The sequence below is a fragment of the Falco rusticolus genome, chromosome 4 (assembly GCF_015220075.1).
Source record: "Falco rusticolus isolate bFalRus1 chromosome 4, bFalRus1.pri, whole genome shotgun sequence".
NCBI classification, from domain to species: domain Eukaryota; kingdom Metazoa; phylum Chordata; class Aves; order Falconiformes; family Falconidae; genus Falco; species Falco rusticolus.
The window spans coordinates 100,291,051-100,304,749 of record NC_051190.1 but is presented as its reverse complement, the minus strand read 5'-3'; the positions used below and the strand labels follow the sequence as shown (position 1 = coordinate 100,304,749).

The 13,699-nt window shown below is 46.2% G+C and overlaps 1 protein-coding gene across 2 annotated transcripts in view; it reads right to left on the bottom strand.

The window, feature by feature from the left end:
* Positions 1-6,187, bottom strand: part of ZNRF2 (zinc and ring finger 2) — a 60,706-nt gene extending 54,519 nt beyond the window's left edge. For both annotated transcript variants that reach the window (XM_037383807.1, XM_037383808.1), the window contains exon 1: positions 5,313-6,187. In XM_037383807.1, coding sequence (XP_037239704.1) covers positions 5,313-6,033 — 721 coding nt within the window. In that variant the 5' untranslated portion in view covers positions 6,034-6,187. The remainder of the gene's footprint in view (positions 1-5,312) is intronic.
* Between the last annotated feature and the right edge of the window lie 7,512 nt (positions 6,188-13,699).

Here is a 13,699-nt window from a genome sequence, read left to right as displayed (position 1 = left end):
ACCTATGAACTGCAACAGCAAAACTATCTGAAAATGCACATAGGAATTTTTGTATTCATAAGAGCAAATAACAGAAAAATGTTATTGTAACTTTAAAACAAGGCACAATTTGTATGGAAAAGTTATAGCTTTTATTGGACTAAATCTTTATACTCTTTCCTCATTCTGAATGGTTAGGAAGTAATTTAGAGAAACATATATTGTATCAAAGGTTCACCGGCCTTCCTCAAACACCAAAAAAAAATTCCAACTGTCAGGAAGAGAAAGTACGTCAAGCAGTATATCAAGGCATACAGGCTCAAATTGCAATAGCAAATTTCACTGCTTTTAACGTGATTCACACACAGAGGGCATCCCAACAGTCTCACTGCAAAGCACATTTCCCAACACTTCTCCCAAGTCAGGGCGCAAAGACCTCAGAGCTACAACTTTGGCTTAAGCAAAACAGGAGCAGCATTGAAGTCTGAAGTGTTCAAGAGTTTCACAATTTCTTAAAGCAATAGTACTTCTGTGGCACTGGGAGGGAAGGGCAAGAGAGTGACCAAAAGACAGTTGTATTCCCTCCAAAAAAGGTGTGAGAAGGATGAAGAGAACCTCGAGAACATACTCAAACGTACCATATAACTAAACAAATCAGATGGAAAACAAAACAAGATGTGGCTGTTTAGGCAGTCTGAGAGGTGTCTAAAAAGTTTCTTTTCCGAGACTTCACATCATTCTTGTACTGATATCTACTTCCCACAATCACCAAGTCAGTTAGGTTATAACCTGAGGCTTTTGTGAACCTTCTTCTACAGAATGAAGAATTCATTCATTACTTCTACCAGCTATTATTACAAACAAATGCTACTATAACATACCTAGAAGGTTCTACCCATATTATGTTATGTATATTCAGTAGCTGGTGATAAATCCTGCACAGTAAAGTACTTTATAAAAAAGCCTGATCATTATTTGGTGCGAGAAGAATGTAATAAACTTCCTTCTCCTAATCGAGTTGAACAGACACAACTTAATCTCCAAATTATTACCCCAAGTCTTGACATAGGCCTGAAAGCTGTCAACAATTGTATCTGACAACACTATATATTTAAAATCTGTCTAGAAATGCATCATATGAAACTGTATATAACACAATCTGAGATTTTGTATAATATTTTTACAGTTTCTGCTCTATCAACTCTAATGGGATGGGGCCAGGCTCTTTTCAGTGGTGCCCAGCGACAGGACAAGGGGCAACGGGCACAAACTGCAACGTGGGAAGTTCCATCTGAATGCGAGGAAGAACTACTTTGAGAGTGACAGAGCCCTGGCACAGGCTGCCCGGAGAGGTTGTAGAGCCTCCTTCTCTGGAGACGTTCAAAACCCACCTGGACACGACTCTGTGCAACCTGCTGTAGGTGAACCTGCTTTAGCAGGGGGTTGGACTAGATGATCTCCAGAGGTCCCTTCCAACCCTGACCATTCTCTGAGTCTGTGAACGAAGAACTGATGTGGAAACTTATAAGACTCAATACGCAACATTTCTGCTATCTTTACTTGAATTTTTACATACTTTTCCCTAACAGACTTTTGAAGACAAAAACAAAAAATATTTAAAGGCTTTATTCTTGGCCTATAACAACATTCCCAGTAAGAGATTTAAATGTGAACACCAGAAGGATACTTATACTAGGTATTTTCACTGAAAATTCTCCCTGTTGCGATCACCCAGAAACAGGATTACAAACATGAAGTGGGTTCTGAGGAGGTGTCAACATTTTCAATGAGGGAAGTAGCACATCACTTAGTTACCCAAAGCAAGAAAATTCTACAAGACCTTCCATTTTTAGCTGAATCAAGGCTGCAAGCATCATTGACAGAAACAAACTAGATTGTAACTACAGCCCTAGCTTTGGTGCAGTGTTGACAGTCTACACAGGGATACTTACCACCTAAAAACACAGTGGAAAAAATAACTGCGGATCTCAGTGCCAACTCTTCTACACACTGTTTTTAACAGAAGGTAAGAACATTTACTTTGGGGTTGGGAGAGAGGGGAAGTCCCATTCACTGATGAACAGAGCCGGAAACAACGGGTCAAAATTCCCCAATAACAGTGTTTCCAGCTTCCTTTAAAGCGATACTTAACACTGTGTTGCAAGAAAGTGCTTGAACATCATGCACAGGTTTGACCTCTGCATCTGGGAGTGCCATAGGATCTTACGGAATTTGGGTCTCGCTCTGCTTAGTACTCCAAGCCTACTCCAGACACACTTGCAGCACAAAGTTAAACACACGTATTTTTTTTCCTCTTCTGTGAGCCCAAGGGCCCAGTTATTCAGTGAATTGAACTCTCCCTGAGATGAGATGTAAGGTTCCATAGCATTAGCTACTCCATTATATGTTGATCAAAATAGTGCACTAGCCTGAGGTTAAGAAAGGAACGTCAGACCCTCACAGTCAGGAAAGGCTATTGTTACTACAGTTCCTATTAAAGGAACATAGAAAATACCTGATCATACTTTCCAATACATTAGCATACAATAACATAATACTTTTTATATTCTCATTCAAATGGCATATTAACAAGCATAGTATGGATTTAAGTATGTTACATTAGAGAGTTAATATTTATACACTACTTCAGCATGCAAAGCTGCTCAGTAAAAGTGACAATGGAGTATAATTCACTAATAGTAAATTAATTACAGTAATTTAACAAATGCAACACCCACATGTCACTGGTTGATGAAGCCAAAGCAGTATGCCTAAAAACATAAATAGCTGGAGATTCAGTTGAACTTATGGAAGTTATTCTTGATCTTTTTTAATTTTCAGGGAATTGCTATGCTAATCCTCCAAATCAATTTCAGTAGTTTTCAAGATAAAAAAGAAGCAATTTGGCTAATTTGCAAGTTACAAAACAAGGGACGGGACTTCAAGCATGCTTATGATACACAAGATAAATGCCAGATACCACACCTAGACAAGCTTGAGCTCGTTACCATCAGGACAAAAACAATGTTTCAAGTTATTTTTCACCACGCTGATACTGCTAATGTATGATCTCCAGTGGTGCTACTTGTTCCAAGCACTAGGTATTAACAAGACATCAAGAAAAGACACAGCATACAACTAAGCAAGGATGCCAACATTCAATATAATACGGAGTAATTTATCACTGATATCACAGAATATTTAAATTGAGAAAAAGAATAATGTTTCAAGTGAGGCCTTCTTCACAGGTGTTGCAGTGTATGATTAAAAGTTACTCATCCCAATCAGAAATACCAAGATTTTTAGAAGAGAAGCAGCAAGAAGATTCAGGACCATCTTGTGACCACTTTAAGAACAGTGTATTTTAAAACTTGCTACTCAAACTCCTAACACGTGGCATTCCTTATTTATTAGTCAGTAGATTAAGACAGTGTATCTCTCCTAGCGCTCTTCTTGCATAGGAAAACCCAACAAGCTTTGCATCATTTCAGTCTCTATCCTCTTTAATATGCCAGTTTCAGAGACTTGCAAAAGACAAAAGATGGTGTAGCACAGCAATTAATAGATTATCACATGCCATAGAAAAGTATGATCAAATTCAGAGTTATTCTGAAGAGACCTTTCTGCATCTGAATGAACAGTTTCCTAGGTTACTGATCCTCATCGCTGCATTTACATTTAATCCATTCCCTCCTGGCAGCAAGACAGGTTGCAAGACCATGTTTAAGCATGGAGGAAAAAAACCAAGTTTTACCTTTGACCAACAACTGGCTACATGTTTTAATGACTCCCTTGTGCGTAGCACAAACTGCACAATACTCCATGATAGGGCATCCTTTCATCACTGGGAGAAAGGCATGCACCTCCTTCCCCCACAAGCTACCTGGTTGGTACAGCAAGCATCCTTGCAACAAAGCACTCCCATTGAGCAGCTTGCCACTATGAGAATAGTTAAGTTTTCTTATTTTCTTCCTTTATTACAGTAGGGTTTGACAGCTTTCTGTTAATGTTCGACCACTGTGCTGGGAGGAGGCAGTTTTACATCTAGGAAGTAACAGTGATGCAGTCTTCAGGTCAATGAACCAACAACATACAGGTGGCAGGCCACGGGACAGAAACCTTGTGCACCCTGTGAGGGTTGCACTGAAAAGAACTCTGCTTTGGCTAAAAACAGGTCGCTTTTTAGAAAAGCAAGCCCAGCCTGCTACAAATAGTACTCACAAACGGATTAACCAGTATACAGAAGGTCAGAAATGTTACATTAGCCCCCTCTTTTCCAAAACAAAGCTTTTGGGGAAGCTGGCTAGTATTTAGACAGGTTATAATACACGCATTAGAATTATCAAGAGAATGAATCCATTTAAAAAAGTCACCTTGCACCTTCATGTTTGACATACAAACAATGACCTAAAGGTTATTCCTTTAGAATAAGGAGTATCAAAAGTAGTCAGCAACTTTGAAAGGAGCTGGCAACTTACAGGCAGATTTTTAACTTTAAGGTAAAGAACACAGGTAGTAAAAAGTCCTATACTAGCCCTATTCACCTCTGTATCACAGGAGGGGTGGGGGGGTTGGTGGTGGGGAGACAACTTGCTCCACGTTTAATATAACCCTTAAAGGGCCTCAGCTTCTTGGTTAACTCAGAGTTTAGCTGAGCGTTTCCCCTGCCTCAAGAGCACATACGGCCATCCTCAAGACTACACCAGACTATGGGGAACCGGTGCGGCAAGCCCGTACTCCAGCGGCACCGACAGCTATCGGGCTCCCCTCTCCTCTTAGGGGGAAAATAAACAGAGAAACTTACTTTAACTTCTGTTTTTCTTAATCGACTTTCAGATCGGGGAACTCGAGAACTTAAAAAGAGGAACAAGCATCAGCCACATATTAATCAGTACCTAAAGAGGGGTTTGGTCCAATTTTAGAATAAACGGCGGAGACACATGATCCAATTAAATTCTAATTATGTAAGTAGTAGGCAAGAGTATTTACACAGGCACTGATTACTGCTATTAAAGCCGCCGGCCGGTGGGGCTGCGCTTCCTCCTCACCGTCCCCACCGCGGGGTTCGTTTCATTCTTAGCGCGCCCCCCCCCCCTCCCCCTTCCAGGGCTCTCGTTACAAACAATAGGAGACGCTGGCCTGGAATCCCCGTCTCCAAACCGTGCCCCCCTCCGGCGGACACCAGCCTGGAGGAGCCGCCGCGCTCCCCAAAGTGATGATTCATTACCCGTCCCACCTCGGGCCGGGAGCCGGAGGAGGCGCCCCCCGCCCCGCAGCGGCGGGAGATGCAGCGAGCCCCCCGCCAGCCCCCCGCCGCGCGGGCTGGCCCTTACCTCCGAACAGGTGCGGCGAGAGGTGAGCGGGCAGCGAGCCGATCACTAGCCGGGGCCCGCCGGAGGTGCCGCCGCCGCCCCCCGCGGGCCGCTCCCGGCCGCCCTCCTCCGGGGTGCTGTTGACCGAGTCCTGCGAGCCGTAGGGGCCGCTGCTGTGGGGTATGTTGAAGGCGGACTGCGCGGCCCGGGCCCCGGCGGCGGTGGCCCCCCCTAAGGACCTGCTCCGGGGCGCCGACCCCGCGGCACCCCCCGCCGCCGCTCCTCCTGCCGCCGTCGCCGCCGCGCCGCCGGGAGCGGCATGAGGCGCCGCCGCCAGGTGCGCGTACCGCCCGCCAGCGCCTGCCGAGCGCCCGCCGGTCCCGTTAGCGCCGCCGCTGCTGCTGCTGCTGGAGGAAGGTAAATCCCCGCCCGAGTACGCCCGGGTGCGGCCGTTGGCGGTGGTGGGGCTGCTCTGCTTCGCGCCCATGGTCCCGCCGCCGCCTGGCGCTGGCCGGTGCCCTTCGCTGCCGCCTTCCCCCGGCGCCCGGGGGTGGCGGGAGTCCGGCCCCGGCGGGGGCGATCTGAGGCGCGGGTTGCGCTGGGGTGGGGGGAGAGGGAGCGCCGGGGGAGGGGAACGGGTCGCTCGGTGGGTCGGTGTCGAGAAGGGAGAGCCGCCCGCCGGGATCCGGCTCAGCTGGCGGCCCCGGCGCGGCCGCTGCTCGCGGGTCTGGGGCGCCACCATGAGCTGCTCGGGACGGTGCTGGCTCCCGCCGCGCGGCCGCTCGGCCCCGCCGCCGCCGCTGCTGCTCCTGCTGCTGCTGCCGCCGCGCCCGCCGCCGCCGCCATCCTCCGCCGCCGCCGCTGAGCCCTGTGGGGGGCAACGGCGGCAGCAACGCCGCCGAGGCCGCTCGCTCGCCCGCGGGGCGCCGTGCTTGTGCCGCGGGAGGCGGGAGGGGGCGGTCACCCCGGCGCAGCCGCTCCTCTACCGTGTCGCCATACTGGGGGCGGCACCAGCGGGCGGGATGGGGAGCGGTTACAGCGGCAGCGGCCGCCGCCTCTCCTGCCGCCCCCCCCCCCCCTCCCTTCCCCGCCCGGCGGGGGACCGGCCCCCGGCGGCGCGGCGCGACGGGCCGGGCCCGCCGGCTCACCCCGCCCTCTGCTCCTCTCCTCACGCAAGGTGCGGGGCAGCGCCAGGTGGGCGGGCGCTGGACGAGGCCGCTGCCGGGGTAGCGGGTCTCGCGCCTCTCGGAGGTCCGAGTCCCCAGACGGGGCCGCTCGGGGCTGAGGCGGGAGCCTGCCGGGACGCGGGGGGGCGGCTGCCTGCTCGCCCGAGGGAAGTCGGCGGGGCGAGCAGGCCGGCCGCCCCGACGAGGAAGGAGTTAAAAGCCGAGCTGCCGGCGGTGGCAGGCGAGCGGTGGCGTTTGCGTGCCGGGCTCGCCCGGCGGCCCTTGGGGGCAGCCGATGGCGGTGCCCGCGGGCCCCGGGCGGGAGGCGGCGGCGGCCCTCGGGGCTGCGCTCGGCGTCGTGTCCCGCCAGGTGAAGGAGAGGGGCGGCAGGCGGCTGGGCGGAGCGGGCAGGACCGGGGTGGCGGCGCTCGGCGGCGTGCCCCCTCTTGCCGCGCTGCGTCGCATCTCGGTTTGCCGTTGCAGCTTCGGCAAAGCGCCCGGATGGCCGGCCCCCGCCGCCCAGGCCCCGCCGGGCGAGCGCGGCTCCCCGCTGCTCGGTCGGGCCGCGCACCGCCGGGGGGCGGAGGGCCCGGGCCGGGGTTCGTCGGGGTGGCCGGCCTGCGGGCTGCCTACCCTTGTCGGGAGCTTTCCCGGGTAGGGGACTGCCGACCTGGGCGGTTTGCTGCGGGCCTCGGCTCTGCGGGTGTATGCGGGGGAGAAGCTAGACAAGGAGGGTGAAAATTCCGTGTATCTTTGGCCTACGGGCGGTACAGAAAAATCTTGCAGACCTCAGTCTCCCACTCAGAGGAAACACTCCCGTTATTGTTGGTGAGAGGCTTACACAAGGACTGACCGACAGCTGAAAATTTTGGCCCTGTGAATTACACCCATTTGGATAGCAGGCTGGGTTTGCTCATGACAACACTACCAGGGAGATAAAATTATTTTTTTCTTTAAATATATGTGATACTTAATGTCATGTACATGGAATTTATGTGAATGTGATTCCTACAATCGGTCATCCAAGGTACACTGCTTGTTTTTATGGATTATTGTCTGCTGCAAAATAAGATGGGTCACCACGAAGCAGTGCTATACACCATCTCAGGACTCTGTCATATCATCTAGGCAGGCATTCCAACTGCAATCGTGCCTGTGTCACAATGGCATAGCACCCAAGGTATTTTACAATTAACACAATAAAACGGATCAAAACCTTAAATAATATACAAAGTATTATGTAATATTTGTACTATACATATTACATGTACATGCATGGTATCTTTGATACTTGTCCTCAGACACAAAGGAGGTGCAAAGGCCTCCCTTTTTCCCCTGCCTTTCTCCATCTCAATTACAACTGTATGTGGTCGCTTTCTGGCATCAGTGTAGCTCACAGTTCAGTTTGCAAGAAGAGGTACCATAGCTGGGGATGGCGGAGGAGATTACCAGCCCTAATTCTTCATTCAGACACTGCTTTTCTGGATAGCTGAGACACTGTGAATAATCTGAACCCCATTTAGAGAATGCTGCTGTAAACTGTTGCCGGTTTCAGTAAGAGGCGGTGATTCCACAGCTGTCTTGTGAACAGCTTGGTCTTTTGTGTGCTGGGTGACGGGCAGACAGCTGGGGTCGATAATCTGTCGTCCCAAGCTATGCTGTCCCCACTTGTGAATTATAAATTGCAGTCTCTGCTATCGATGGTAGATACCCCAAGGTAGGTCTACCCATGAGTGCTTTCTAGTTCAGTTTCCTACAGAAAGTGTGAATGTGCTGTCTGCTCTAGCACTGGTTACTTTTGAAATCCATGGCCAGCTTCTGTCCGATCTTTCAGAGACACTAACAGTATAGAAAGTAAGTGGTTACATAGAAGATAGAGATCCTATTAACGTTCCCACAGAAGGGAAAACTACCATAGAAATTCCCATCTTGCTAGATTCCAAGAATCTGCAGGGGCAAAGGATGTTGCAAACATGACTCATAGTTTCTGCTTTGCATAGAATGCCTGTGGCATGACCAGCCCTATCGGGACAGGTTTAGAGGACAGCATGCTCAGAGTTTTATGGAGTTCTTAAAATTTCCATTGCTGAGTAGTAGTAGTAGTGGAGCTGGTCAGCTGCTAGAATAAACAGCATTTTGAAAATAGTGCATTGCTACACAGTACCACCGTACTTTCTGTAATTTCTTGACAGTGGATCTAAGAGTTGAGCAGATATTAAATACAGTTTATATCTGACTGTGATTAACCTTTTATTCAATTTAGGACTAAATGACAAAGTCGGGGTGGGGTGGGGGGTGGGGTGATGGGACTACACTGTCAAGGCATCCAAACAGTTACTCAGTCTTACAATCAGAAAATCACCCCCAACAGCGTAGAGTATTTCACAGAAAGGAAGTCACAACAAAAGGACAGCCTGTATTCCTTTCTCAAAGAGCGTGGCTCTTCCCAGTGCAATGTAATTTTCTTTTTTTGAGGGTGGGCTTCAGTTTTTGTTTTGCATCTGGGGCACATATTTGCAGCTCTCTCACTATCCAGCGTGAGTCTAAACAGGACAAATACCTCAGAGAACACCTACATCTTCAGAAAAGCGATGTGTCATACTTTCTCCCCTCCATTCTTCCCGGTCTCTCTTAAAAATGGTTGAATAGAATTTTTTTCTACAATTTGCTTTATATAGCCAAGAGTACAGTTAGGGTTTTGTTTCTTCTAACAAATTACTGTCTACTAGCCATTAAGTCTTGTAGAGGCAAGTACCTGGTACTGTAACCTCCACCCATTTGTTCTTTAATACACTCCAGAAGTAGTTTGCATTAAAATTTCAATTTACTACCCAGCATAGAAAATAACCAGTGACAAGAGGAAACAGTGCAGAGAGAAAGTAGAACATCTTGCTGCTGACCACATTTCTACAGATCTCAAGGATTCAGTGGAAAGTAAATAGTTATATTAAAAGTGAGTTCTATAGGCCTATATGGGTGAATGCTGTTACTATTCCTGTAGAAACATATCTAGGGAATCTTATTTATACTTCAATAAACACAAAATAGGAACTAACCTTGTTCCTTGTCCGGGATAGTGGGGAAAAAACCCTAGTTTAGACAGGCAAATATACTCACTGTTACAAGCTGCAGACCTCCACTTCACTTCTGGTTACGCTACCTTGTCTGTCAGCAAGTGAAAATAATTAACCTGTTTCTTGACCAGTTTCCTTGAAAATACCAGGTGACAGGTGTGCCCTAAGCATACAGAATTATCTGTAAATTCATAATATTGCACATTTTGGAGAATATGTGCTGATAAATGGAACAGGGGTCTGAATTTTGCTCATCAGTGAGCTGTGCAAACAGGTCATCCTCCCTCTTCCATCCTGCCCCCTTCTGTGGTGGCTTTTACAGGGAAGCTGAAACAAGATTTCAGGTGAGGTTTCATTTCTGACAAAAGCATCTGACCCTGAACTGATAAAGCTAGCCAGAGGTTTACATTCTGTTCAGAACTGATCAGGCACTTCTTTCTAAAGGAGAAAGGTTTAAAAAGTAAGGGCACACAGTCATAACATACGGCTTAATTTTATAATAGCTGGTGTGGGCTCCTAATAGGGTTTGGGCATCTAGATTTTCTGAGCAGATACCAAAGTAGAGGTGCATGTTTTGAAGAGATCAGTTTTTACAGTTTTTACATTACTGTGTATTTCAGCTTGTTTAAAATAAACAGTGCTGCACACCACTTCTTCACAGATACCAGAATTGAGACTTCTGAAGTCTTCAGTTGCTCATAGAGAAAGCAAACCAGAACTGGCTTATCTCTCTAAAATAAGGTGTGTAAAATACACACAGCCTACATCTGCAGCTAGAGTAAGCCACCCAGCAGACAACACTGTTAATATGTTCGCATCTGTAAGCTAAGGGAAATAGGTCCCGTATTATCCCTGACAGTATGACTACAAATTATGCATAAACCTATTGTAGGCATCTTTTTAGATGTATTTTGGTATCAGTGTATCTCCAGCTGGTAACTGGTGTTTCAAGAGATGTAGGAGGCCCTGTTACCCACTATCTTAGGTTTTTATTTGCAACCAGTAACTTTTTGTATGTATTGAACTTAATCCTATGAAGATTTACACTTATGCTTACACTGATATTTGAAAAACAGTCCTGCAACATGCTGTAATCAGTCTTCATGGAATAAAAAAAATAAACAACTCATAAATCTCAAGATTTGGGTCCTAAAATTATTCTGGAATTGTGTGGTGATGCTCACAAGGATAAGAAAGTTTATCCTTGCTTTATAAAAATTCTGTTTAAAGCCATCTATCTTTTGTTTGAGGTTTATGCTTTTCTGAAGTTTCTATCACACTGTAAACAGCATGCTATATTTTGTACACTGGAGTTACCTGTGGCAAAAACTGATGTTCACAGGAAAGATAACATAGTCTTAAAAATAAACTGAAATTTCAACCTGACTTGCTGGTTGACCATTTTTTACAGGAAGAAATACTTGGAAATAACTTGCTTGAAGAAATGGCAAATTGTACTGTACAGTCCACTACCACATGCTGTAAAGTGGTACTATAAGGAATATACTTTAATAATTTTAATAGGAAAGAGCATTCACCATAATAATTTCTAAGCTGTTCTACATTCACAGTTGTATTATCATAGCTACTGAGTACCTTTGTAGGTAACCAGGTGCAATACCAAATGCCATTCACATGAATTTAACATTTTAGTGCATAATCAGGCCAGTGTTGTTACTGCTTCTCCAATAAACTGTGTTAGCTGCTTGGTGGCTTTTTTGTTATCAGCTTTGCATGAGTTATCCCATTGTGTAGCTTCCTGACCTTTCATGCAGCTATAGCCCCCCCAGTGCTATCTTTCTTCAGAAGCTACTGTGCAGGCCATTTTTATTGTATACTTAAGGAATAAAAGAGGACAAATAGTTTCTCAGACTATGCCCATATCTGCATTAAAGGCATTTGCACCAATTCATAAATGAAGCGACATCAATACATGTTTATCTGGGCAAGGTGTGATACACGGATCTGTGGATATGGGAGTCCGGGGTGGATGAGTGTCGTATAAAGGTCCTATCCAGTTAATTTTTCTGTTTCTGTGATTTCTAAGAAAAGGGGGTGGAAGACAAACCAACAGATGAGAAGTATGTTTACTCTCTCTTGTTTTCAGATCAGCACCCAACAATGCCAGCTGAATGTGGATTCAGAGTTTCGGGAGGACTGTTGATCGCCTCAGCTCCCTTTACTTCTGCCGAGGGAAATCAGGATAGTCTTTCAAGGTATATTCCTGAATTACACTGTTTTGCCTTGCAATGTAGGGTGCAAGGCGATGAAACCCTTCTGCACCTAGAGAGGCAGCTGGCTTGACAGAGCACCTTATCCAAACAGTTCATGATAGCTAATAAAGAAGGTACTGCAAGTCTTGACACAGTGAATATTACACAGGTAAGTCAGTCTTCAGAAGCTGATTGCAGACATGTTCTTTTACAGTATGCACCTTTCATTAACAGTACTAATTGCTTGAATGCTAAACGTCTATAGAAAGAGGTGAATAAATGGAAAACAGTATTACAGAAACAATGCAAAGTGAAGTATGTGGGAATGACAGCAGGTGGTAGAGCCATGTGACATTATATTTGCCAGGTACAACTTGTATTACCTCAGGTTCTGTGTTATCTGCCAAATATTACCTTAACTTCTCAGAATCCAGGAGAAAAAAATACTTTTGTCCTTACTTTTGCACAGTATTTGCTAATATTTTCAATTGATAGTTTTAAGCACTATTCTAATATTCTGTAGCCTCCTACTTACAGTCTGCTCCTGATAAGCCTAATAATGAGAAACAAAAACACACAAGGTTGGTTTTTTTCTTAAAAACTCAGAGGGTTTTTAAGAACAGCTGCTTGGGCAGTCGCATGTGTTGCAATGGAGTCAAAAGGGATAGTAACAAACTTCAAGTATAGTAACAGCGAGGCATACTGGTGTATGTATCAGGGTAATACTTTATTAACTAATGTATAGTGAAGAATACAAAAGCATGTAAATGGATTCTTCTGTAGGCCTAGATCGCAGCTGCAACTACACCGAGTTGGGAGGAATGTCAGAGAGCTCTGCTTCGTATTCTCCGCCAGAAGCGTTTTCTGCCTCAGCTTCTGTGCATCACACTTGGTGTAAACCAAGCACGAGGGTGGTGTAAAAGGCTCCATCTGTCGTGTTGGCTCAGATCCACTTCACAGAAGCTGGAACCCATGAAAGTAAAAAATGAGAAATCAGAATTCTGAACCCGCTTCCTCCTCTCCCCACTCTGCCCTTCCCTGGTTTGTACTTCTCCAGTAGCAAGAGGAGCAGAGTTTTGTTCTAGATTGCTACTTGCAAAATGAGGGGGATCAGGGCGCTCCATGCATCTTCCTCAGCCCTCCCATAACAGCTCATGGACCACTCATAATTTAGACTGAGGGACTTAAATTTCTGAAAGAAACAAAATGTTTTCCAAAGAGTGATACAAGCCAGTCATATGCTTCCTGGCTGGTTGCTCTGCCCCAAGCTGGTTTCAGTTCAGTATTCAGAAAATGCTAGGGAAATTTCAAGTTAGAACAGTCCTTGAAACGGTCTGGTGTAGCAAAACATTTCTAGATGATGCAATGTCTTTCTAGACAGTAGGAATGCAAGGAGTCAGTATTGTCAGTAGATTCTTGTTCAGATGAGTAGTACTGTTAGTTTACAGGATTAACCATCCCTGTGGAGCACCTGTGCAACACTACCTTAGCAAGGTCACAATTTACCAAGATAATTCAGAACCATTTCTTTTTCTCTATTGTTTTCTAAACACAGCTTTTTCTCCAGAGTCTTGGTAGCTCCTCTTCAACTCAGATGTGATAGGATCACAAAATTGATAAGACCCTTTTACAGCCATATTAATCCAAATCAAGGGCAGAATGCAGTTCTACACTTTTCACGTGGAGTTCAAACAATAGACAAGATGTGTTTTGTAGGAAGTACATCATGAGGCTGGAGAGACTTGCATTCTTTCTGGATGGCAATTTTTCCCCTCTTGTTAAAGGAAAAAGACAGAGCAATCTGGTATTGCAAGTCCACACTGACATCTAGTGCTGAAAAAATGGCACTAGCCAGTGAGGAAACAAAGGAAAAAGGTATTGGACTAGAATGAAAGATCTAAAAATATGGCAAAGCATCCCTCCAGCTTTATGAAAGCAGCTGGGAGTTTGCAGAT